At 44.6% G+C, this 22,865-nt stretch overlaps 1 protein-coding gene across 2 annotated transcripts in view; it reads right to left on the bottom strand.

The window, feature by feature from the left end:
* NUP133 (nucleoporin 133) overlaps positions 1-22,865 on the bottom strand; it is a 229,424-nt gene that overhangs the window by 155,236 nt on the left and 51,323 nt on the right. For both annotated transcript variants that reach the window (XM_073560207.1, XM_073560208.1), the window contains exons 5-7: positions 21,943-22,074; positions 12,203-12,373; positions 9,926-10,078 (exon numbers count right to left, since the gene is read on the bottom strand). In XM_073560207.1, coding sequence (XP_073416308.1) covers positions 9,926-10,078; positions 12,203-12,373; positions 21,943-22,074 — 456 coding nt within the window. The remainder of the gene's footprint in view (positions 1-9,925; positions 10,079-12,202; positions 12,374-21,942; positions 22,075-22,865) is intronic.

Raw genomic sequence — 22,865 nt, 5'->3', positions numbered from 1 at the left:
CCCATGTCTTGCATTCTGCCCCCTTGTGTCTCACTGTCGCATTCTGCCCCATGTCTTGCATTCTGCCCCCTTGTGTCTCACTGTCGCATTCTGCCCCATGTCTTGCATTCTGCCCCCTTGTGTCTCACTGTCGCATTCTGCCCCATGTCTTGCATTCTGCCCCCTTGTGTCTCACTGTCGCATTCTGCCCCATGTCTCGCATTCTGCCTCCACGTTCTGCATTCTGGCCCTGTGTCTCGCATTCTGGCCCCGTGTCCATATTTGCCCCCTGTCTCCAATCCTGCCCCCTGTCTCCAATCCTGCCCCCTGTCTCCAATCCTGCCCCCTGTCTCCAATCCTGCCCCCTGTCTCCAATCCTGCCCCCTGTCTCCAATCCTGCCCCCTGTCTCCAATCCTGCCCCCTGTCTCCAATCCTGCCCCCTGTCTCCAATCCTGCCCCCTGTCTCCAATCCTGCCCCCTGTCTCCAATCCTGCCCCCTGTCTCCAATCCTGCCCCCTGTCTACATATTTACCCCTGTGTCTCCAAATCCTGCCCCCTGTCTACATATTTTCCCCTGTGTGTCTCCAATCCTGCCCCCGTGTCTCCATTCTGCCAGGGATATATACTGCCCCTTTCAAAAATTAAAACTTTCTTCTTACCTGACCTCGCTACTGCGTTGAAGATGAAGTTGCTGCTGTGTGAGCTGAAAGGACCTGTGGTGACGTCATAGTCTTGTGATCAGGGGGCGGAGCTGATCAGTGCTGAAGGCCTGTGATAATGATGACGTCATCACAGGTCCTTCAGCACTTCTCTATCTTTCGGATGTCGGGCTCTGTGTCGGCTCTGCTGATGTGTGCGCTGCAGGCTCGGCCGCAGCGCACACTTGGGGCCCGCCCAGCGCCCCTAAGACACACAGCACTTGGGGCCCAATGACTGGCAGCACAGGAGTGGAGCCCCTGATCTGCGGGCCCCCTTCTGTACTGCTGTTCACCGGGCCCCATACAGCAGTAAGGGCTGTCATGCCCTGATGGCGGCCCTGTGCATATAACAGTTAGATACAGAGAACTAAATAAAGCCCATAGCAGGATTAGGGCTTTACAAGTTTATTCTCAACCCCTTTATGACCTTTCACGTATTCATAAGTCGAGGTTGGTCCGGGGCAGCCTGTGGGCTGGCCTTTATTTAGCGCTTTGGCTCATTGTCATCCTTGTGGGCTTATATGACGCATCACTGAACCTTCAGTGACCTGACTCCTATTTTAAATACTGCATATAATATAGCATTGGATTTGGGGGAAAAAAAATTAAATTACTTCCAGCAGAATGGTGGCGCCTGTGCAGTAGCATCTATCGCTTACTGACAAATGCTACTGCGCATGCACTGCCATCTTGATGGAGCCCAATTTTTTTTGCTGTAACAAAATGGCACCGGAGCATCTATCGGCAAGTGGTACTCTTAATTTGTGCAAGTCCCACCCCCTGATGGGCAGAGCTTGCAGATTGAAAGCATGCGCCACCATTTTGTTGGTGTAAAAAAAAAAAAAATTAATTTGGCTCCAGCAAGATGGCAGCGCATGCGTGGTAACATCTGTTAGTAAGCGATAGATGCTACTTCACAGGCGCCGCCAATTTGCTGGAGGTAAAAGACAAACCAAAACAAAGTTTCAAAACCAACACATTACAGATTTTACAATTATATCTATAACAGGAGGCTGGAGCTGCACTCAGTTCCTGGCAGCAGCTATCGCCTCCCTGGAACAGGACAACAGGGGGCAGAGCTGCATTTACTTAAAAAATACCTAAAAAGTCCTTTCCAAACGCCAGACATATTGGTAGGAATCTAGAGCCTCAATGTAGACAGTGATTATAATGTCTGAAAAGCGCTGTTGAATTAATGGCAATATTTAAATTAAATATCTTATCTTTACACCAGACTCACTTTTGCACTTCGCTTTTTTATAAAATGCCTTACCACTTTCTCCCTATCCTGCTAATCCACACGTTGCGGATTTTGATGCGTTTCTGCAGCATTTTTGGATGAGCGGAATTGCCTCAAATCCGCAGTGCAGAGTGCACACAACATCAATGGGAAATCCAAAAACGCTGTGCAAATGCTGCCGAAAATTCCGTGCGGAATTGCGTTTTATTTTCTGCAGCATGTTAATTCTTTTCGCCGATCCACAGCTGCGTTTTCAAATCTGGCACATAAAATCTCTCTCAGCAAAAACACATTAAAATCCGCATCAATTCCGCATGAAAACTGCAAGCGTTTTAGCCTGCGTTTTCTGCCAAGAGATTCAGATTCTCTGCAGAAAATTCCGCAGGCTAATCTGCAACATGTGCACATACCCTAAATGTGTTTTTACTTCACTTCCTGTAACATTTCACTTGAGAGGAGTCTCAAACAAAACATCACAGGAGGCTGGAGCTGCACTCACTGCCCTGCAGCGTCTAACGCCTCTCCTGAAACAAGACATCATCAGGGTGCAGCTCTGCAGTAATTTGCTACGATTTCTTGCATTATTGCCCTCTGGTTGATGGAAGCTGTGGGAGAGGAGAGTGCAGTGAGGCTGCAGTTTTGGAACATAAGAACACTGCAGGATAATGGCTTCACATCAATTCTTGATGAATCTTTGGCATTTAAAAGGGAACCCGTCACCAGCTTTTTCATGTCTGAACCAAGACTAGCACCTTAACCCCTTCCCGACCTTTGCCGCCACGTAGGCGTCATGAAAGTTGGTGCCAATCCAACCTGTGACGCCTATGTGGCGTCATGGAGAGATCGCCCTCCTGCGGGTCGGATGACCGGGGTCACTGAAAGGTCACCCGACCCGCAGGTACAGGAGGCTTTGCATTTCACCCCAGGGGGGGTGGCTTAGCACCACTGTGGCTACGATCGCTCTGATTGGCTGTTGAAATTTAAACAGCCAATCAGAGCGATTGTAATATTTCACCAATGAAATTTGGTGAAATATTACAATCCAGCCATGGCCGATGCTGCAATAGCATCGGCCATGGCTGGAGACACCGATCAGACTCCTCCACCGACTGACGGCGGCGATCTGCCGCCGTCAGTATTTGCTCCTCCTCCCCTTAACTCCGCTCCCCCGTGTTCCGATCACCCCCCCTCCCCCGATACCTCTTGAGTACCCGTGTCCCTGCTTCCTCCTCTATGAGCGCCGCCATCTTCCAAAATGGCGGGAGCATGCGCAGTTCGCCCGTCGAATCTGCCGCCGGCAGTTTCATTCATTCATTACAGGTACATTTTGACCACTGTGATAAACTATCACAGTGATCAAAATAAAAAAAGTAAATAAACCCCCCGTTTATCACCCCCATAGATAGGGAGAAATAATAAAATAAAGAAAATATATTTTTTATTTTTCCATTAGGGTTAGGGCTAGAATTGGAATTAGGGTTAAGATTAGGGTTAGCAGTGTGTTGGGATTAGGGTTAGGCTTGTGGTTAGGGTTGGGATTGGGGTTAGGGCGAGGGGTGTGTTGGGGTTAGGGTTGGAGCTAGACTTGAGGGATTTCCACTGTTTAGGCAAATCAGGGGGTCTCCAAACACGACATGGCGCCACCATTGAATCCAGCCAATTTTGCGTTTGAAATGTCAAACAGTGCTCGCTCCCTTTTGAGCTCCGACGTGTGGCCAAACAGTGATTTACCCCCACATATGGGGTATCAGCATCCTCAGGAAAAATTGCACAACAACTTTTGGGGTCCAATTTCTCCTGTTACCCTTGAGAAAATAAAAAATTGCGGGCTAAAAAATTATTTTTGAGGAAAAAAATGATTTTTTACTTTCACGGCTCTGCGTTATAAAGTTCTGTGTTAGCACTTGAGGGTTCAAAGTGCTCACAACACATCTAGATAAGTTCCTTGGGGGGGGGTCTAGTGTCCAAAATGGGGTCACTTGTGGGGGAGCTCCAATGTTTAGGCACACAGGGACTCTCCATACGTGGCATGGTGTCCGCTGATGATTGGAGTTAATTTACCATTCAAAAAATCAAATGGTGCTCCTTCCCTTCTGAGCCTTGCCTTGTGCCCAAACAGTGGTTTATGACTACATATGAGGTATCGGTGTACTCAGGAGAAATTGCCCAACAAATTTTAGGATCCATTTTATCCTGTTGCCCATGTGAAAATGAAAAAAATTGAGGCTAAAAGAAGATTTTTGTGAAAAAAAAAGTACTTTTTCATTTTTACAGACCAATTTGTGAAGCACCTGAGGGTTCAAAGTGCTCACTATGCATCTAGATAAGTTCCTTAGGGGGTCTAGTTTCAAAACTGGGGTCATTTGTTGGGGAGTTCCAAAGTTTAGGCACACAGGGGCTCTCTAAACACGACATGGTGTCCTTGCTAACGATTGGAGCTAATTTTGCTTTCAAGAAGTCAAATGGCGCTCCTTCCCTTCCGAGTCCTGCCGTGCGCCCAAACAGTGGTTCCCCCCCACATATGGGGTTTCAGCGTACTCAGGACAAATTGGACAACTTTTGGGGTTAACTTTCTCCTTTTACCCTTGGGAAAATAAAAAAAATTTTTGCTAAAAGATCATATTTGTGACTAAAAAGTTAAATGTTCATTTTTTTCCTTCCATGTTGCTTCTGCTGCTGCGTAACACCTGAAGGGTTAATAAACTTCTTGAATGTAGTTTTGATCAGCTTGAGGGGTGTGGTTTTTAGAATGGTGTCACTTTTGGGTATTTTCAGCCATATAGACCACTCAAACTGACTCCAAATGTGAGATGGTCCCTAAAAAAAATGGTTTTGTAAATTTTGTTGTAAAAATGAGAAATTGCTGGCCAACTTTTAACCCTTATAACTTCCTAACAAAAAAAAAAAAATTGTTTCCAAAATTGTGCTGATGTAAAGTAGACATGTGGGAAATGTTATTTATTAACTATTTTGTGTCACATAACTCTGGTTTAACAGAATAAAAATTCAACATTTGAAAATTGCAAAATTTTCGCCAAACATCCGATTTTTTTCACAAATAAGCGCAAAAATTATTGACCTAAATTTACTATTATCATGAAGCCCAATATGTCACAATAAAACAATCTCAGAATCGCTAGGATCCATTGAAGCGTTCCTGGTTATTACCTCATAAAGGGACACTGATCAGAATTGCAAAAAATGGCCAGGTCATTAAGGTCAAAATAGGCTGGGTCATGAAGGGGTTAATCAGGGTCTGGGCTGCATGCCACGTAGCCGGGTGAAATATCACGCCTGTGCAGAGACATTGCCATCTCATGCCTGCCCACTTTGCTCTGCCCTACTGTGAGCAGAACCTAAAACAAAAAAGCGGTGTCTCTGCGGAGGTACAAGGTTATCCCCCGCTATGTGGATGCCGCATGAGGCGTAATCCACGTCAACCAGAGCAGGACAGCGATCAGAAGCCGGGAGGAGGGATAGCTGCCTCAGTTAGGGGCACCTATTGGACCAGACTTGCAGGAGAGCTTTTAAAAGATTTTTGGATGGTTTACAGGGGGGAGATAGTGGGTTATATACCCCTTTATGGAATGCAGCACAGGCGCTCATTAAGGTGCTAGTCTTCGTTCACACATTAATGACTGGTGACCGATTCCCTTCAATGTGCATCTTTTTTCTCAATGTTTTTTGCGACCCTGCTAATATGTACAAGGCTTTTGTTGGTTCTGTGATCACACCCCAATATCTTAGCAATTTCAAGAGTTGCTGCATCCCTCCAAGACTTGAAACATTTTTTTTTTACATTGCAGAGTCAATTAAATCTTTTAGTTGATTTTACATAAAGAAAATAAGCTGCCTAGCAATTCTACACACCTTGACAAAGGGCACACCTCATTACACAGATAAACATCACCTGATCTGATTCATTCATTAAGCATTCAAATTTATACAGCTTGGAGTTGGAAGACAAGCATACAAAATGATATGGTTAAAATACTCACTTGCCTATTGACGCCGAGAATGCATTTGATCATATTAGTTGGTCATTCGTTTTCTACGTAATGAAGTAAATAAGATTTGGCGGTAAAATTCTAAATGCAACTAAGGTCAGCTAAAGTGTACATAAATGGTGCCCTTTCAGAGGAATTTGTATCCATTAATGGGACAGGTTTGCCCTGTGAACCCATTAATCTTCGTTTTGCCAATTGAACCTCTGGCTTAGGCTATGTGCACACGTTGAGGATTTTCATGCGGTTTCGCAGCGTTTTTTGGACGTGCGGAATTGCATGAAATCCGCAGTGTAGGGCACATCTAATGTTAATAAATGGTAAATGAAGAATTGCTGTGCACATGCTGCAGAGAAATCTGCGCAGATTTTCAGCGTTTTTTCTCCCTGCAGCATGTCAATTCTTTTTGCAGATCCACAGCAGCATTTTCCAGTCTGGCACATAAAAATCTCTCTCTCATTCCCAATAAACAAATCCGCACAGCAAAAATACGCATTCAAAACGCAAGCATTTTTCCCTGCATTTTCTGCCAAGAGATGCGGATTCTCTGCAGAAAATTACTCTTAAGCAATTCAACACACAGAATCAAAAGAATAAAAACTGGAAACCTGACCACCATATTTCTTTATATGTAGACAATGTTATTAGTGGAGAATTCTGACAGTTCTTTCTTAGCAGCTTTAGAGATTATTACCGTATATTCTCGAGTGTAAGCCGACCCAAGTATAAGTCAAGGCACCCAATTTTGCCACGGAAAACTGGGTAAGCTTATTGACTCGAGTATAAGCCGGGATTGCATTGTCCCCTCATCCCTGTCCTACTATGCATGGCTCCCCCGTCCTGTCCTACTATGCATGGCTCCCCCCATCCTGTCCTACTATGCATGGCACCCCCCATCCTGTCCTACTATGCATGGCTCCCCCTGTCCTGTTAAGCATGGCTCCCCCTGTCCTGTTATGCATGGCTCCCCCATCCTGTCCTGTTACGCATGGCTCCCCCCGTCCTGTCCTATGTGGCTCCCCCTGTTTTATGCATGGCTCCCCCGGTCCCGTCATGGTATGCATGGCTCACTCCCCCTGTCCCAATGCTGTATGCATGGCTCAGCACCCCCCCATCGTTGTACGCATGGATCACCCTCCCCCTGTCATACTCACCCTTCTTGCGCCGTCGCTACCCCTCTATTGTCCCGGCGCAGCAGCTCTACATATTCATTACCTTAATGAGCGGCATCACATGACTGCTCAGCACAGGAAGAGCTGCCGGAACCGGGACGGAGATGCAGGGACGGCGAGTATGAGGTCTTCTGGAAGCTGGTGGCTGCAGCTGTCACTATGCCAAAGCCGCCGCCTCCTGCTGCTGCTCCCCTTCCGGCTTTCTTGATAGTGTATAAGCCGAGGGGGGGCATTTTCGGCACAAAAAAAAAAAATGTGCTGAACTTCTCAGCTTTTACACAAGTATATACGATAGGCATTTTGGTTCCTTTTCACAATAAAAGATTAATAAAACTGAAAAATCGCAAATACTCCGCTCCCTTCATGTACTAATAAATCTGCAATCTAAATATAAAACTAGACTGACTGGCTTTGCAAATAAACTCCTTAGGACTTCACATTAAACACAACCATTGATCAATTATACACAGTAAATTAAATATATACACATTTGCTAAAATCTTTATCATAGGATACCTTAAACATGTCCAAAAGAGTCCTCCTTGATCAGACTGATAGTGACTTTCCAAATGCGCTCTACCAAAATTTTTTTTTTTTTTTTTTTTTTAAATTAAAACAAATAAAAACACTCGGTACAGCCTCTGAGCTCAGCGACTGACTGCAGCGGTAATCTGTAGTCGTGATATCGTCACTACAGCAGAGACAGCGGTGGAGAATCAGCACTGGACCGTAGAGGAGCAACAAATGATTTTATTTTTATCCAGCAGCAGTTATTGGAGGCTAAAAACAAATACCCAAAAAAACCCTTTGAAGGGGTTCTGTGAATAACTGATATTAATGATCTGCATTTATCTACGAGGTCATCAATATATCGGTTACAACCGCCACGTCCACCAATCAGGGGGAAACTGCAGCTGAGTACTAATCATTAGTTCCTGTGAAGATCTGAGGATGGGGGCTGCAATAATCCCCTAGGCAGGTTAACGATGCAACCATTTTGTATTCCTTAAATCCATGGTCTTACAGCAACTCCAAAAATATGGCTAAAATACAGTGTGCCCAGTCTACAAGATCCCAACCCGGGGCTGGTTGTTCCACTATCCCCATACCAGGCGATACCAACTGTCTCAACTTTTGGTTGACCCACAGCTATTCTATCTCCCACCAGTATAGTCTGCAGTCACAGTCCATGTCCTTCAGACAATGGACATAACATCCATAGCAAGTGTATCCATCTCCAACCAACAACAACCCTCCCACCCATTCCCTCTTCAGTGTCCTAAATACCCTGAGCCACCCCTCGGTATTGAGCCCAGCCTTTGAAAGACATCTCCCCCTCCCCATTCCCCCCAGCCAAAGCCAACTGTGCATTGATGGAGGTATTTTCCTGATGTTGAGCCTATCACCTGGGACTGCATGAGACCCCTGAAGTGACAGCTACACTGGGTCTACTACCCCCATCCACATAATGGGACTAGTGGCTTGGAGAGCAATGGCTTACTTGAGACGACTGAAATGCCAATTAGAGTAATAAAACGATTGCTTCACCGGATTACCAATCTTGTGTCTGGCCTTAAGTATGAATAAGAATCAGCCCTCTAGTCTTCCTCTGCTTACTGTCACTAAATGGAAATGTATTCTGAGGCTGAACACTTTCAGGAGAGATTTGTGCACCATAAAACTGATGAGCAAGGAAAATCTGTAATAAAACACCACAATAAGATCAACATAACCAGTTCTCCATACTGGAAAAAGTCTGCATCCCTTAAAGCCATAGACTCCGCTGTACGTCCATTGGTCCAAGTCTTCAGTCCACAGCCAGCTCCTCACACCACCTATTCGAAACAATATGAGCTAATCTGCAGTACCTGGCAGCAGAGACTACACCTTGAGCTCCACTGCTCAGTGCAGCTAAATTCAGCATTTAACGCAGCAAATGCTAGCAGATAATCAGCAAGGGTGCAAAGTTTTAGACATCCACCAATCTGATATGGTTGAGGGATCGTAAAGATAGGTTTTCAATATCATATGTTAGTAGAACTCAACCTTAATAAGCAGAAAAAAAACATTTCATTCAGTTGTATTATGAGGAAAGAATTTATTTTTGCAACTTGGCCTTTTCTAATCTTGATGTGACAATATTATCTAGCTTAGTATTCACATATTGGTAGTCAAAAGTTGCTATAGCTTTACATGAAACAAACCATGAACACATTTTATTAATAAAAAAAAGTATTAGTTTGTATTCATTATTACAGTGTACTGTAAGTGATGCGGTTGATCAACACTTCAATATACATAGCCTCTATATACCTACAGTTATAGAATACAACTCTGACAAAGCCTTTCATTAGTAGCAGTCCTTGCACTGTGAACCCCATCAATACCTAGAACAATGGGGCAACAGTGCTTTGCACATTGGGACACCATCCGCTGTCTTAACGGGAGCATGGCCAGACATTGTTCGGAGTACATACAGGTACTCTATTGAGTTACATTATGAGATGCCATGACTAAATTCAGAGTCCGGACCCCACTGATGAAAACTTCTCACGTCGTCAACTGAAGGAACACTTCATGCCAGTCGGATTTCAATTTTTTACTTTGGTTTTCAAAAAGATTTGGTATTCAGCACTAAATGAGCTGATGAAATCGGTTTCTACAGATCATTAATAAGTGACTTTGCACTCTCTGAATTACAAAATTTGTATCAGCTATTATTTTCCACATGAATCTTTAGATCAGAGTTACGAAATGTGATAAGTGTAGAATTTTTTTGGAGCACTATATCTTTACAACTCTACAATACGATTATAAAAATATTTGGTTACCCATATGGCATCAGAGATGTTTTCCTTCAACACCCGACTCATGTCCCAAGTTAGAACATGAGTTTCAGAGTTATCATCCATATCCCATTTATTTATGTTGTTGTTGGTAAGCGTGTAAAAGCAATCTCCTTTATCGTACAGCACACTAATGAGCTAAAAGAGAAAAAAGTTAGGGATGAAAACTGTAAAGTTTTTAATGGCACCTTAAACAAGATTCATGTTTAAAAAGACTTGGCAGGCATAGATATTAATATCATGCAAAAAGCTAACATTTTCAGCTGAAAAAAAAAACATAAAATAAAAGTAGCATGGAGCCCATTTTTGCCTAAAAGTTGGTGCAAGTTTGTGGCCCAAAGTAAGCCAACAGTAGACCGTCTTAAAATTCAGGCAACTGAGGCTTAATCTGGCAGCCATTTATCTCCTCCTGGTCAGTTAATATAACCTGCATGATGGTGAGCATTATTTGAGCAGCTGTTTGCTTTAGGAAAAGAACCAGGATATATGACTAAATGAATTATTGGCCAATTTGCCCTGAAGTCTTGTAAATATCAAGTGAAATAAGTATTGAAAACGTCACCAATTTTCTAAGTAAATATATTTATAAAAGGTGCTATTCACACGACATTCTCACTAGATGTCTATAACAACTCATCCAATCCACACAGGCAAATAAATCAAACCATAGATGTCCATATAAGTTATCTGTAATAATGAGAAATGACACAGGCAAGAAAAAAAGCATTGACTGCACTTCCTGAAATGTATTTAATACTTCGTGCAAAAGCCTCTGTTGGTGGTGACAACTTCAAGATGCTTCCTTTATAGAGAAACTAGTCACATGCATTGCTAAGGTGAGATTTTGGCCCATTCTTCTACACAACACTTTTCACATCCTGAAGGTTCTGTAGGCTTCTATGAACTTGGACCTTTAATTCCATCCATAAATTTTGGCTGGGCCATTCTAGCAGCTTTATTTTCGCTCTCTGAAAGCAATTGAGAGTTTCCTTGGCTGTGTGTTTGGAATCATTGCCTTACTGAAATGTCCACCCTCGTTTCATCATCTTCCTGGTAGATGGCAGATTTTTTTTTATCAGGAATGTCTAGGTACATTTGTCCATTCATCCTTCCTTAAATAACATGGTTTACCAGTACCGTATGTGAAAAACAGGCCCCCCCCATTTGTTGCTGAGCAAACTTTAAAAGCCCTTGAACATGCTTTCTGGTCAGCAATGGAGTCTTGAATGATGAGCGTGCCTACAGGCAATGGAGTACATTACTTATTGTTTTCTTTGAATCAGTCATACCTGCTGATTCCAGGTCTTCCTCTAGCTCTCCACAGATGGTCCTTGGCTATTTGATAACTCTTCTGATATTTCTTTTCACTCCTCTGTCTGAAATCTTGCATGGAGCACTTAGCCGTTGCCCGTTTATGGTGAAATTATGTTATTTCCACTTCAGGATTATAGCCCAAGAGAGCTCTCTGGAACCTGCAAAAGTTTAGAATTTCTTCTGTAGCTAATTCCATCAGTATGTTTTGCAACAATAAGGTTGAGAAGGTCTTGAGACCACTTACTGGTTTTACCCATCCTGAGCAATTTCTTGTGTGGCACCATGGTAATCAGTTGAACTAGTTGATATTTTTCACTAAGTGGCAGGATTGCTTTCTAATCACTGATAGATTTCAGCTGGTGTCAAGACTTTCCATGGCTTTTTGCCTCTCCCTTTCTTCATGTGTTCAATACTTTTTCCCTGTGTCATTTCTCATTATTACATAACTTAAATTGATGGACATCTATGGTTTGATTTATTTGCCTGTGTGGAATGAATGGGTTGTTACCTACATCTGATGAGAATTTCATGTCAATAGTACCTTTAGAAATATATTTACTTAGAAAATTGGTAATGTGCTCAATACTTATTTCACCTGCTGTATATCTATAGCTAGGCCTAACAGACAGCATTTATATGCCTCACGGTAACATAGTGACACAAAGGATTTTCCGCAGCAAGTCCATTCTTTTTGCGGATCCTCAGCTGCGGTTTCTATTCTGGCACATAAAAATGCTCTCTCTCCTCCAGAAGCACAAGGGAGAAAGTTCACAAACCAAATCCGCACAGCAAAGACGCACTAAAATCCGCATCAATTCCGCAGAAAAACCGCAAGCGTTTTACCCTGCGTTTTCTGCTAAGATGCGGATTCTCTGCAGAAAATTCCGCAGGCTAATTCGCAACGTGTGCACATAGCCTTACTCTGTAAAACGTATTACAAAAACTTACCGATGATTCTATTGAAGGAGATAAAATACCAAAGAGTGTGGAAACTCTACGGCCAATTCCTGAGAGCATGCCTTGCCCCTGCTGCAAAAATCGTTGACAGATCTTTCCAGAAACATCTGACATTAAACGAACATGTAGGTTCTTTACAGACGACAATATATAACTGCCAGCCTGAAAATAAATAAATACATTTTCTTTTATAACGTAATCTTGGTTAGGCAAAATACTTGGCTTGTACCAAAGAATCTCATATAGAGCTTGATAATATGACCAACATTTTTATCATTATAGATGATTCTCAAACTTTAGAAGATGACAGTGGCATTACTGCAATTGTGATGTTGCTGTATATAGTTAAAGTGAGCAAAAGTTTGCAGGATCAAGTCCGATAAAAATACAAAACTTAATTTTAGCCATATAGTTTACGAAAAAAAAAAAAAAATATTATAAAAAACTTTTTTGGTCACCCAACCTCACCTAACAAAGGCAGTAAAAGGGCGATTAAAACATTTTATTTACCCCAAATGGTACTTCTAGGCCACATTCACACGTTCAGTATTTGGTCAGTAATTGACTTCAGTATTTGTAAGCCAAAACCAAAAGTGGGTGATAATACAGAAGTGGTGACGTGTTTCTATTATACTTTTCCTCTGATTGTAAGCCATAACCAGGAGAGGGACAAACTGCAGTATTTCACATCACCATTTGTCCCTCTCCTGGTTTTCGCTTAGGACAGGATTACACATGCGAGAAACATGGCCGAGTCTCGCATGTTAAAACCCGGTACTGCCGCCGGCACTCGGGAGCGGAGCATGCGGATGCATATATTGCTATGCGGCCGCACGCTCTGATCCGAGTGCCGGCTGTTAACATGCGAGACACGGCCACGTTTCTCGCAGATGTGATCCCGGCCTTAGAATGAGAGCAAAAGTATAAGGGTATGTGCCCACGATCAACAACTGCTGTAGTTCGATGCTGCATATTTACGCAGACGCCTGCGATCACCCGCAGACACTGACATGCGGTGCATCTTTCCAGACTGTAGAATGTCAATTTCTATTGTAGAGATGCTAATCTCCCCAAGAGAAATTACATCAGTAGAAATGTACTGGATGTGGTAAATCCGCATGGTTAAGTGAACACAGCAGATTCACCAGCCGCCAATAAACGGCAGCGCTTTGGACTAAGAGAACATGCGCTGCGTCCAAAGTGCTGCTACTTCCAGATCGTGAACACACAGCCTAATAGAAGCATGTGCACCACTTCTGTATTTGGATAAGAAATACTGATGTAAAATATTGCCCATATACTGAACGTGAATGTGTGAACCCGGGCTTAAAAACTAAAGCTCACACAACAACAAAAAAAACTCTAGCACGTGTTCATTGAATTAGGGGAAATTGTAACTTGCAAAAAATGCCATTTTTTTAGCAATAAAAAATGAGGAAAAAGAAAACTCTCCACACACCCACATTTCGGCATCTCATTAATTAAGCTACCCTTTAAAATCATTTTGATAGATCATTTTTACTCTACAATAAATACTATAAACTCAAATGACTAATTTCATTGTTTATATTTTGCGTGTTAATTTTTTTCCTGCTTTGCAGTACATTATATGATAAAGTAACTGGTGCCATTCAAAATGACAACTTTTTCTATAAAAATCAAGTCCACATACAGCCATGTAATAACAAAAGACATGTGATGGGAGCAACATGTGATGGGAGCATATTTTGAATACATGGCAATTATCTTCACCATTTTGCACAACGAGACTGATCTTTATTATTTGTGTGTTTTTTTAGTATTTGGTCTTTAACTACTTTCGCATGATATAATCCTATTCATACTTGGTGGGGGCTATAGAAGTTCATGACATAGGTTAGCTCTCTTTCTCGCAGTCTATGACATTCGCTCACATACAGTGCTGCTATCTCTGCTGCTCGCTCTCCTTCCCCCAGCAGGATATATGTTTTCTCTTCCTCCTTCATGGTGATGAACTCCGGGAAGAGATGTGAGAGTCTCCTGAAGTGAGTGTCCCTCACTGCTGAGTATTTGGAGCAGTGTAGCAGGAAGTGGGTTTCATCCTCCAGGGCCTCCTGGTCACAGTGTTGGCACAGTCTTTCCTCCCTGGGCTTGTAGCTCTGCCTGTGTCGGCCGGATTCGATGGCCAGACTGTGGGCACTGAGTCTATATCGGCTCAAGATCTTGCGGTCTCTGGGGTCAGGGAGTTTCTCCAGATATGGGGCCAGTCTGTAGTCTCTCTGTAGACTCCGGGTACATGGTCAGTTTCTGTGAGCTGATGATGTCGTTCTTCCAGTCACTTACGTACCTCTCCTGGCCTTCGTCTACCATCTTCCTGATTCCGGCTTTTGTCAGGTTGTTGTGATTGGTGTTCTGGTCAGGTTGGGTTTGGGTGGGCTGTTCCGAGGGTCCTGGTTTTTCTGTTTCACCTACATGTGTCAGGGCTTTATGGTGATACAAAGAGAAAAGGTATTTTGGCACACTGCATTATATAAATAAATGTACTGTATAATATAGGGGTGCAACCAAGTAGTCAACCAAGACTATAACTAAAGAAGAAAAAAAGCACTACTGGAATAATGCACACCACAGAAAAATATATATAGAAAAGTCTTAGTTACTCACCGGTTAACGGTATTTTTCGGAGTCCATGACAGCACCACCTGAGAGAGGGGATCCGCCCTTTTAGGAACAGGAAACCTACAGATACAAAAAGGGTGGCACCTCTCCCACGCATCAGTTGGATTACAGAGCACAAGAGGACTTTCAAGGTTAATGCATGGTTTATGTACAGTATTCTTTACAATTACAAACTTTAATCACCAGTGAGCATATACAAGAGGAGACGTGCACACCCAAATTAAACTAAAGGGAGGGAATATACGGGTGCTGTCATGGACTCCGAAAAATACCGTTAACCGGTGAGTAACTAAGACTTTATTCGGTCGTCCATGACAGCACCACCTGAGAGATTTACAGAGAGTAATATCAGCTTTAGGGAGGGACTACAGCCTGCAGCACCCTTATACCAAAAGAGAGGTCTGTAGAAGCACCCAGGTCTAGCCTATAATGACTATAAAAGGTGCTTGGAGAGGACCAAGTAGCCGCCTTACATATCTGGTCAATGGAGACTTCTGATCTTTCGGCCCATGAGGTCGCCATGGCCCTGGTGGAATGCGCCCTCAGCTTCCCGGGTGGCGACCTGCCCTTTGAGGTGTATGCTATTGAAGTCGCCTCTCTAATCCATCTGGCTAGTGTATTTTTTGATGCCCTACAACCTTTCCTGGGGCCTTGGTGAGAGATAAATAGGGCATTATCTTTCTTCCAGGGATCGGTGACTGTCAGATATTCTATGAGGCCTCTCCTGACATCCAGGGTGTGTAGTTTCTTTTCCTTCTCGTTAGTTGGATTAGGGAGGAAGGATGGGAGAACTATTTCCTGTGTCCTATGGAAACTAGAAACTACCTTCGGCAAGTATGCTGGATCAGGTCTAAGTATCACCCTATCCTCTTTGAACTGTAAATAAGGAGGACACCTAGATAAAGCCTGGATATCGCTTATTCTGCGGGCTGATGTTAGAGCTACCAGGAAGGCTACTTTGAGGGACAGGTTTTTTAGGGAAGCCGACGAGATAGGTTCGAATGGGGTTTCTGTCATAGCAGTGAGGACTAGGTTCAAGTCCCACGGCATGAATCTATCCTTCATTATTGGCCTGGATCTACCTGCCGCCTTAATGAACCTGCTTACCCAATAATTACCAGCGATGTTACAGCTAAAAAGGGCCCCAAGGCTGACACTTGTACTTTAAGGGTACTGGTAGAGAGCCCCATGTCCAGACCTTTTTGTAGGAATTCTAATATCTGAAATATAGGTGCTGAATCCCCAGCGACTACTCCTGAGCTTTGGAGGAATTTTTTCCAAATTCTAACAAATTTTTGTGGTAATGATTTTCCTACTCTTGAGTAGGGTGTTAATTAAGTCTGAGGAGAAGCCCTTCTCTTCTAATAATGACCGTTCAAACTCCACGCCGTCAGATGTAGGCCAGCTACCTGAGGATGGAAGACTGGGCCCTGGGACAGGAGATCCGGGATGTCCGGCAGAACCCAAGGATCGGACACCGACATGGTCCTGAGGCATGAGAACCATGCTCTCCTGGGCCAAAATGGAGCGATAACTATAACCCTCGCTCTGTCTTTCCTGATTTTCCTCATCACCAGGGGTAGAAGAGATAGGGGAGGGAAGGCATAGGCTAGTCTGAAGTCCCACTTTATCAGGAAGGCATCTACCGCCAGAGGATTTTCTCTGGGATTTAGGTAGCAGAATTGTTTCAATTTCCTGTTGTCTCTGGTGGCGAAGAGGTCTACCTCTGGATATCCCCACTTTTGAACAATCAGATTGAATATGGAGGTGTTTAGGGACCATTCCCCTTGCTTTAGCTGATTGCGGCTTAAAAAGTCTGCCGTGATGTTGTCTCTTCCTTTTATATGCAACGCTGTTAAAGATAGAAAGTATTGTTCTGCTAGTTGGAACAACCGCTCTGCTACAATCATCTGGGGTCTGGAACGGGTCCCGCCTTGGTGATTGATATATGCCACGGTGACCTGATTGTCGGAGAACACTCGTACGTGATGGCCCTGTAGATACACAAGGAGCTTTTTAGCCGCCTGCTGTACTGCTGTCAATTCTTTTAGGTTAGATGACATTCCTAACTGATGATGTTGCCATTGGTCCTGGACTAACATTTCACCCATATGAGCTCCCCAACCGGAAGGACTAGCATCCGTGGTGACTATGCGGGTTACGTTATACTCCCAGGGCACCCCTTTAGACAAATTATCCTTGTCCAACCACCACTCTAGGGACTCCCTTGTGTTACGGGACAAGGTTAGCTGACCCTCCAAGTAACCCCCAAGGACCTTTTGATGTAATAAGACCTCGCCCTGTAGTTTCCTTGCATGAAACTGGGCCCACTGGACTGCCGGGATACAGGCCGAGAGAGAGCCTAGAAGGGACATGGCTTTCCTGAGGGACATAGTGGGGTTATTGGAGGCGTTCAGGATCTGATAATGGAGGCGAACAAGCTTCTCCGGAGGCAGACGGCATTCCTGTTTTTCAGAATCTAGGGTTAGGCCCAAGAATTGTTGGACTTTCATTGGTTGCAACCGAGATTTTTTGACGTTCAGCAACCATCCTAACCGTTCTAGGGCAGACATTGCTTTTTGTAGCTGTTGTAAACAATGACTCTAGTCGTAGTCCCACGGCTATTATCCCCAATATCCAGCTGCTATTAGAGATCAGAGACCAGGATGGGTAGAAGGCAGCTAGTCTCCCTCCTACCGGGGCAACTAGTCATTGGGGCGGCTTTTTCGTATCCCGAGCTGGACCTTCCTGGCGCCCCCCTCCAAACATGAATCCTGTACCTTTCCTTCTCTTCTCATCCCATCAGCCCTGATCTCTGGACGGCCTTCTCCGGAAAAAACCTTTCCTGGTAAAAGGGCGTCTGTAAGAGGGGTTCGGAAGACTGGGAAATTTCTTTTTGTCATCTCCAGCTTTCTCTAACAATTCGTCCAAGACGGGGCCGAATAGGTACTCCCCCTCGCAAGGAATGGAACAGAGACGGGACCGGGCTTGAATATCTCCCGGCCAGCATTTTAACCAGAGCGCTCTTCGCGCTGCATTAGATAGACCCGCGGCTTTAGCCGCCATTCTTGCAGAGTCTGCTGAAGCGTCGGCTAAAAACGCCGCGGCATTCTGAATGATCGGCAAACTTTTCCGAATAGATGTTCTTGAAGCTCCGTCTTTTAGCTCAGAATCCAGCTGATCTAGCCAGACCATCATGGATCTGGCTGTACAGGTGGCAGCTACTGCTGGTCTTAATGCGCCTGCTGACATCTCCCATGTCCCTTTAAGAAAAGAATCTGCTTTTTTATCTAGCGGGTCTTTCAAGGAGGCCATATCGTCAAATGGTATGGCGGATTTTTTAGATGCTTTGGCTACTGCTGCGTCTAGTTTCGGGGCTTTATCCCATCTGTTTACTACCGGGTTATCAAAGGGGTATCTCCGCTTAAAGGCTGGTGGCATGGTGCCCCTTTTTTCCGGTCTCTTCCATTCTCTGTCAATTAGGCTCTGGACCTTATCGTTTAATGGAAAAGCTCTGCGTTTTTTGGGGTCTAGACCCCCGAACATTATGTCCTGTGCCGAGAGTTGCCGTTTTTTGTCCGCTACCCCCATGGTGGACCGTATTGCTTTCACTAATTTGTCCATCTGGTCTAAGGGGAAGCAGAACCGGCTAGAGTCTTCATCCGAGGAAGATGACGAGGAGGCCGAGGAGTTGTCACCTTTCCTAGGGGCGACTGAGGCCTCCGAGCCTGAACCACTAGTCTCTCTTCTCCTAGACGGTTCACTTTGCGGTAAGAGTTTCATTTCTGCCCTGATCATCTCTCTCAGGTTTGAAGTGAAGTCAGGTGTCTCTTCCGCTACCTGCATAAACGGGGGAGAGTATAAGGGTCTGACCATCTACCCCTGGACTCCCTGTCTTTATTAACCCCTACCGTCTGCCGTATGCATGGCTGGCATAACTTTTTAGGGTGGCCATCTGGTAGGGGGGGGAACTACAGAGGGCACATTCCCTGTGCTTCTGTTTTCCCGTAGCTTTCTTCCCCTGCAAAAAAACATAAGGGAACACTGCATCAGGGTACATTCACGGAGATCTCTTACCCATGCAGATGAAGCAGGTACCGGATCACGGAGGGAGGCAGGGGGATCCTTTCTGGAGGAACTTTCGCGGCTTTGGTCGCTAGTTCGTCTCTGCTTCTTCTGCTGGCCACTCGTATGCGGTTTTGTCGTGGCCTGTTTTTGCGGGCGCTCCTGCGCCTCGTCCTGCTGGTGTAAGGGGGCTTTCGTCGTATCCATCGCTGGGGCCTCCGGAAGCACCCCAGCGGCGTCCCCATCTGCCTTATATGGCCTCCTGGTGTCCGGGTCAGCAGGTATTTGGCCATAGCACCACCCACCCGGGATCCTTGGCACTCCCTCCTCCATGCTCCGCCCCCCCGCAGCCGCCGCGCGACCCCTGGACCGGCGTGCACCCGCGGCGCGCGTCGGAGGCCGGCACCCGACTTCCGGTATCGGCGCTTTCGCTCCGCCGGTCACCAGAGCCCTGCGGGAGCGCGCGCGAAGGAGCCGCGCAGCGCCCCTGCACGGGATGCCTCCTAGCCCCACGCGCACGCCGCCATGACCGCCGCCAGGGGCCAGTATCGACCGGGAGGACCGGGCCTGGGGGAGCGCAGCCGGAACCCGGGGCATACATACCAGGTGCCGGCGTTTTCGGAGACGGCATCCACCGGGCCCCTGCTCCACCTGCTTCGTCCACTGCCGTGGTGACCTACCCGGCCCCACCGTGGTGCTTCCAGGGACCCCGCACTGACCGAGGTAGGAGACCCCCTCGCTACCTGGGTCGGTCAGCCGGCCTGGGTATTCAATCCATGACGGACGATCTGTAGAGAGTCCTGTCCTCTAGGAACAGGAAACCAACTGATGTGTGGGAGAGGTGCCACCCTTTTTGTATCTGTAGGTTTCCTGTTCCTAAAAGGGCGGATCCCCTCTCTCAGGTGGTGCTGTCATGGACGACCAAATAAATATAAGTCAACAATTTTATTGTAACACAATTACAATTAAAATACACTTAGAAACATGTTTCTGCTATACAGAACGGTCATGCACGGTTTATTCTAATTGTTTATGCGCAATGACGTCTTTATGCACAACATGACATGGGTTTCCTGCTACGCCCACTGTGATTACAGCAGCCATGTGTGGTACATCTCGTGGTATCCTGGCCCTGGGCTGCTGGCTTGCCACACACCGGTAGGTTATTAAGTAATTATTTTCATTGTATTTAAGGTCGATTGGCCACAATATGTTTCACTTCCCCTGACGAAGCCTCACTTGTGGGTTCCTGACTCTCTCCTGGTAATATGCTGACACTGGGCCTTTTTTTGGAAGGTGTCTTCATTGTTTGAGCTTTCCTTTTGAGTTCATATTGTCCACCGGTTATTAGACTGGTGTATTTTTCCTTTTTCTCCCCTTGGGATTATTCTCCCTTTGGGATTATTATTCTATCAAGCTTTCCAGGTCCTATTGGACAGGTTACATTTATATGTATTGCTTTAGCCTCATGAGCCGCTAGGGGAGGGGTTATTTTGGGGTCATTTACTGCCTACTCATGCATGGGAGTTATTATTGAATCAGTTTCTCTCTGTGGACACAGTTCTGTGTTTTTAAGTGTTTTAATTGTAATTGTGTGCCAATAAAATTGTTGCGATTTATATTTTCTATATATATTTTTCTGTGGTGTGCATAATTCCAGTAGTGCTTTTTTCCTTCTTTAGTTATAGGCTTTATGGTGATGGGAGCTTGGATTGCCCAGAATGACAGTGCCCTCTTTAGAACCGTTAGGTGTAGAGGTAATCTGCCCAGCCCGGCAAGCACTGTTGGAGATGCTCCAATGGACTTGGAGAATTCCAGGTGGAATATTTCTGTTGGGCTGGAATCCCACCTTGAACAGTCTGGGTAGGTGTGAGGACCCCAGACTTTGCTGCCATACAGGAGGATTGGGGAGATGATCGAGTCGAAGATTTTTAAAAAGACCCTCACTGGAGGCTTCAGATGGTAGGGTTTCCTTCGGATGGCGTAGAAGGTTTTGCAGGCCTTGTCTTTCAGGGTCTCTATGGCTTGTTTGAAGCTCCCTGACCGGTGACTCTCTAGGCCCAGGTAGGTATATTTGTCCGTTCCTGTAAGGGCTATAATATATATATATATATATATATATATATATATATATACATATACATATACACACACACACACACACACACACATACACAAAATTTTGCATACTTTTCAAAAGCCCCAATTTACTTGAATACACAATCGTATGATCATTTGTACTGCAGTCTACAACATAAAACTGCAGTTGTGGCTAGGCTTCACAGGAATAATAACATGGCAGCCATAGTGGCCTTAAAGGGAATGTGTCAGCAGGTTTTTGCTACCTCATCTGAGAGCAGCATGATAGCCTAAGACACCCTGAATCCAACAATGTATCACTTAGTTTTACTGAGTGCAGGTGCTGACTCCATTTTCAGTTGTAGTTTGCAGCAGAGCTGAGACTAAGCCTGTCCACACCAGACTCTATTTATACATGCACACAGCATGACATGTGACATCATTGAATTCTGTATTTTATGCCCTACATCATGTCATCCTCAGATTACATAGCAAAAACCTGCTGACTGATTCCCTTTAAGGCCCCGCTTGCCATGGCAACCCATCGGCACCTGATTGGAGCCTGAAATGACACTCTCCCGGGGAAATACACCTTAAGTATGCCAGGGTTAGAGCTGGATAGTGCCATTTAAGGGGCTAGCAGTGATTGGAGAACATCTCAAATCACTGATGTTACCGGAAAGTTCACACTGTGTAACACAGCCAGCATCTGCCAAGCATGGTGCATAATCAGCTTCTTAACCCGAGCCATACACTATCAGAAGATAGTGTATGATCCAGTACGTACAACATCTGCAAGGGGCAAAAGCGTTTGCAATGTTAATCACAATTAGTGTTTTTCTTTTCTTATGCGATGTGTAGCTTTGGGATATTATTTCAAGATTTTATTTTATATATTTGTTTTCATTATTTCTTAAACAGTATCTTACCTTTACAGCAGTTAAAAATGAACAGACATTATCTCCTAAATCAACAAAAGCTTCTGTGTAAAATTCTTCATGTGCGAGACTTGGCCAATAACGGATTGATCCTTCACATGTAGCCGCCATTACTGCAAGTGACTATGCAAAAACATTAAATTTTAACATGATCAAAAAAACCCCAAACATTTTAAACATTTTTAAAGGGGTAAGTAACTTTGAAAGTTTTTACACCAGTATTCTTGCATAGAAAGTTTGGAAAAGTCACAATTTTGGTGGAAATTGAGGCAGTGCTAAAAAGATATGACTTTTGGTGTTCTGACACTATTTTCACCATGTTCAGACAAAGTGGATGCAGTTGGGGAGACAATCCATGCTCGTCAAATTCATGACAAATGGCGGCATTTACTATTTGCAACAAATCTTACTCCAGCAGCAACTGGAGTAGGATTTGTGGGGATATGCACATAGAGGTGCACACCAATTGTCCAGTGCTCCAGATTTATGAAGATGTGAACCCCTCTTCACGAATCAGGAATGTCTGACTCCAGCACATCTACTTATCAAGACGGGCATGAACAATGCCGGTCTTGATGAACAGGACCTTGTGTCTTTAGACATTTTAAACTACATGATCTACTGCACAGCATGTTATACATGTATCCTTTACCAGTGGTTCCCAAACTCCAGTCCTCACGGACCCCAACAGGTCATGTTTTCAGGATTTTCATAGTGTTACACATGAGAGAATTCCTGATGCCTTGATGATACTTCCATCACCTGTGAAATACTAAGGAAATCCTGAAAACATGACATGTTGGGGACGGGAGGATTGGCGTTTGCGAAACGCTGCTTTAGGATATGTGCGCATGTTGCGTATTTGGTTGCAGAAATTTCTACAAGGTTTCTGCATCTCTTGGCAGAAAAACGCA

The sequence above is a fragment of the Dendrobates tinctorius genome, unplaced genomic scaffold (assembly GCF_039654945.1).
Source record: "Dendrobates tinctorius isolate UK_male_01 unplaced genomic scaffold, ASM3965494v1 ptg000293l, whole genome shotgun sequence".
In the NCBI taxonomy this organism is placed as follows: domain Eukaryota; kingdom Metazoa; phylum Chordata; class Amphibia; order Anura; family Dendrobatidae; genus Dendrobates; species Dendrobates tinctorius.
The sequence above is the reverse complement of the archived record's forward strand: the minus strand, read 5'-3'. Positions and strand labels throughout refer to the sequence as shown.